The sequence below is a fragment of the Frankliniella occidentalis genome, unplaced genomic scaffold (genome assembly GCF_000697945.3).
Source record: "Frankliniella occidentalis isolate FOCC.00 unplaced genomic scaffold, Focc_3.1 Scaffold128, whole genome shotgun sequence".
Lineage (NCBI taxonomy): Eukaryota > Metazoa > Arthropoda > Insecta > Thysanoptera > Thripidae > Frankliniella > Frankliniella occidentalis.
In genome coordinates this window covers 49,841-53,353 of record NW_026267255.1, presented here as the reverse complement: position 1 = coordinate 53,353, position 3,513 = coordinate 49,841, and the positions used below count along the sequence as shown (strand labels likewise).

Below are 3,513 nucleotides of genomic sequence, written 5' to 3'. Positions count from 1 at the left end.
GCGCCAGGCGCGTCGCAGCGTAACAGTGTTTCGTGAGATATCGCGAAGCCTGTTACGCGAGACGTGGTCTGGCGTACATATAGCTAGTTTAAAACAAATTGTCATGGATTTGGAACCTTATAGCACCCCTTAGGAGGGCCTTCAGTCGCACCTTTGTTTCGCCGGTGCGGTCGTGCCTTTAATGCTTGATTCGACCCGTCTACAGCGGTCGCTGCAAATGCGTAATAGAATGTGTCAGAGCGCGCACGCTTTGTTATTGGAATGTAACGAGTTCCCCTTTGTGTGCTGCGCCAACGATGATTTGTAATCCTGATAAATGGCATTGTTGTTGTTGTTGCGGCCGTCTGAGTGATCAGTAACGAATGTGGTGGATAACAATCGGGCAGCGGCACGCCTGGTCGTGCGGCACACGACCGTGCTCGTTATGCCAGGGGATCGGCAAAAAGAAATGTGCTTGGAACGCCTTGCAGGAATATTTAGAGAGGGGTAAATTTCGGCCTGGCCCTGAAACCGCGGAAAACAGTGATGACCCAGCGACAGGTCAAGTCGTTTTAGTACGTGGCTGTATTTTTTTTTTTTGCGGGTTTTGATAGTTTGTTGTGAATTCTGAGGTGCGATTTCACGGAGCCTCTTTATTAATTGTGAAAATTCGCAAAACAGTAATAGAAATTTTTGTCTTTTTCTTTTCAGAAAACTTCGACCACGCCCATTACACCAACCAGCACAATGCCAGTCACATGCGATATTTGCGGCAAGACGTACACTAAGTCAAGTTCTCTTACAACCCACATGCAGATCCACGCTAAAGACCAACAGTTTGAGTGTACTCTTTGCCAAAAGAAATTTTCCACTTCGGGCCATCTGAGAACACATCTAAGAACCCATACCGGAGATAAACCTTTCGAATGTACCGTGTGCCAAAAGAAGTTTTCAACTCAGAGCAATCTGCGAGCACACCTCGCAGTTCACATGGATGATAGGCCTTTCGAGTGTGCCAAGTGTGGAAAGACATTTTCTGTATCGGAATCTTTGAAAAAACATCTCCGAACCCACACGGGAGATAAACCTTTCGAATGTTCTTTGTGCCCCAAAACCTTTTCACAATCTGGAAGTTTGCAAAGACACCGCCGAACCCACACGCGAGATAAGAAGTGTCTTAAGTGTACCGTGTGCCTCAAGTCATTTTCTAACGCTCAAAACCTAAGAAGGCATGCCCGAACCCACACAGGAGAGAAGCCTTTCGAATGTACTTTGTGCCGGAGGCCTTTTTCTCGACCAGAACATCTGCGGACACACCTTCTAATGCACACAGGGGAAAAGCCTTTTGAGTGTAGCGTGTGCCAAAGCAAATTTTCTTCTGCAGGAGACTTGAAAATACATCTCCGAACCCACACCGGAGACAAGCCCTTCGAGTGTACCGTATGTCTGAAGACATTTTCTCAATCAGGCAACCTGAAAACACATTTGCGAACGCACACAGGAGACAAGCCTTTTCAGTGTGTTGTGTGTAAGAAGAAATTTCGTACTAGTAGCGACATGAAAAGGCATCTACGAACTCACACCGGAGACAAGCCTTTTGAGTGCATTCTGTGTCAGATGACATTTTCTCAACCAGGACACCTACAAATACATCTCCGAACTCACACCGGAGATAAGCCTTACGAATGCACTGTGTGTCAGAAGACATTTTTTGGATCAAGCAACCTACAAGTACATCTCCGAATTCACACTGGAGATAAGCCTTTCGAATGCACCGTGTGCCAAAAGACGTTTGCAACATCTGGCGATCTGCGGATACACCTCCGGACCCACACTGGATATAGGCCATTTGAATGTAACGTGTGTCAAAGGGCATTTTCTCATTCAGGAAGCCTTAGCAGACATATGCAAACTCACTCTTAAGGTAATGTTCTTTTGAATTGCCTGTACCAAAGAAGCTGTGCTCTTCGGGAGAAGGATATCTATATCTCCCACTCACGGAATTGGGAATGTTTTACTTACTATTTCTTTCTTCCTGATGTTTTCTCTGAAGACGTGTGTTGTGAGTAAAGCGATCAGAATATTGTTCTTTGATGTTACTTCGCTGAGTACTGGTTTATGGTTACGATTAGTTTTGAACTGGGATTGATGATATTTTTACGTTACTTGATAATGATTTCTTATTGCTTTCACTGATTTTACAAGAATGAATATAGTTTACTTTTGGAAATCTGTTTGAACTTCAGTCTCTGTGTGTAGTGACTCTAATCTTTGTTTCAAATCTACAGTTTCTTTTATTATCATAACGCAATGTAATTTTATGAGAACGAATTTTACTTTGTTTCAATACTGGTTTTTAATCATTTCATTTTTCGGTTTCACTCTTTAAATTCGGTTAACCTTTCTTTCTTTGTTATTACTTTGATTTCTCTTTAATTTCTTTTGTTTCGTTAAGAAAAGCTTTTTATGTTTGTTGATTTCGGTTGAATAAAAACTTAAGTTTTAGAAAGGTGCTTTCATTAGTTATTTCTCGTCTACCTCAGCCAGTGGGCTTGAAACAATTGGCTTCTCCCTCTATGGGTAGTATGCACGAGAGGCTGACGGGGTGGCGGCGGATGGCGGCGGCGGTCATCTTGGGGCCAGTGTCTCTCTCGCACCCATTAGGCCTTATGGGAGAGTGGCCCCAAGATGGCCGCCCCCGCCGCCCGCCGCCACCCCGCCAACCTCTCGTGCATACTACCTATTTGAGATCAACTAACTCGTTACGGAATAGTTTAGAATAAAGGTCCCCCATGCAGCTGAAGAGAGGGCCATGACGACCCTTTATCGGAACACAATCATGCACCGGTTTTCCTCTCACGGTCTGGACCGTGCTGCTCGGCCCGTGCATAAAAATTTTTGTATGGACTGAAAAAAAAATCGTTTTAGGTTACAGGACTTTTTAGTGCTGCACATTTTAAATGTTATTTTGCCAGTAAATAATTTATCCTGCACTGTAGACGCTGTGGCATATTTGTATGCCAAAACTTGGGCATCCTGTGTGTCAGCCATGGACACGGACAAGGCAACGCGCAAATGCAGCAACGCGGAACACAACGAACCCAACTAACAACACAACGCTCTCGCGGCGCTTCGCGACCGGCGCCATATTCACCTGCGCGTTTGCCATTTCACACATTTACTTTCATGTTCGCCGGGTCAACTACAGCGGGCGGGGGTGCTGTGGTGCGCCATGAGGCTGGGATTGGTTCAGCCCCGGGCGGCGGCGGCCCTATACTAGCTCGGCTCGGCTGCGACCAATCCTTTTGATCCCGTGCGTGGCTTGCTGCAAAACTCTCCGAAACGACCCGAAACACCTTTTTGTTTTCTTCAAGTTGCATGGACCGTCGCGCCCAGCTTTACGTCTAGAAGGGTCGGAAAACTCTCGGGAGTTTATTGCGGGCTGAAGCGCTGAAGCAACTGCAATTATAGGGCGTTACAAAAACTCCACTGTGAAAAATATCTCTGTAGATTTACAAAATATTTTGTAATTCA

General features: G+C 45.4%; 1 protein-coding gene across 1 annotated transcript; it reads left to right on the top strand.

Annotated features, from left to right (window-relative positions):
* The first annotated feature begins 617 nt into the window (after positions 1–617).
* On the top strand, positions 618–2,276 carry LOC113215467 (zinc finger protein 84-like). Its single transcript, XM_052270602.1, has one exon. The coding sequence runs from the start codon at positions 727–729 to the stop codon at positions 1,900–1,902; it is 1,176 nt and encodes a 391-aa protein (XP_052126562.1). The 5' UTR covers positions 618–726; the 3' UTR covers positions 1,903–2,276.
* The last annotated feature ends 1,237 nt before the right edge of the window (positions 2,277–3,513 follow it).

Bases quoted from the DNA above. Each gene is read 5' to 3' on its own strand.
- LOC113215467 (XM_052270602.1), top strand. From the start codon at position 727: ATGCCAGTCACATGCGATATTTGCGGCAAGACGTACACTAAGTCAAGT.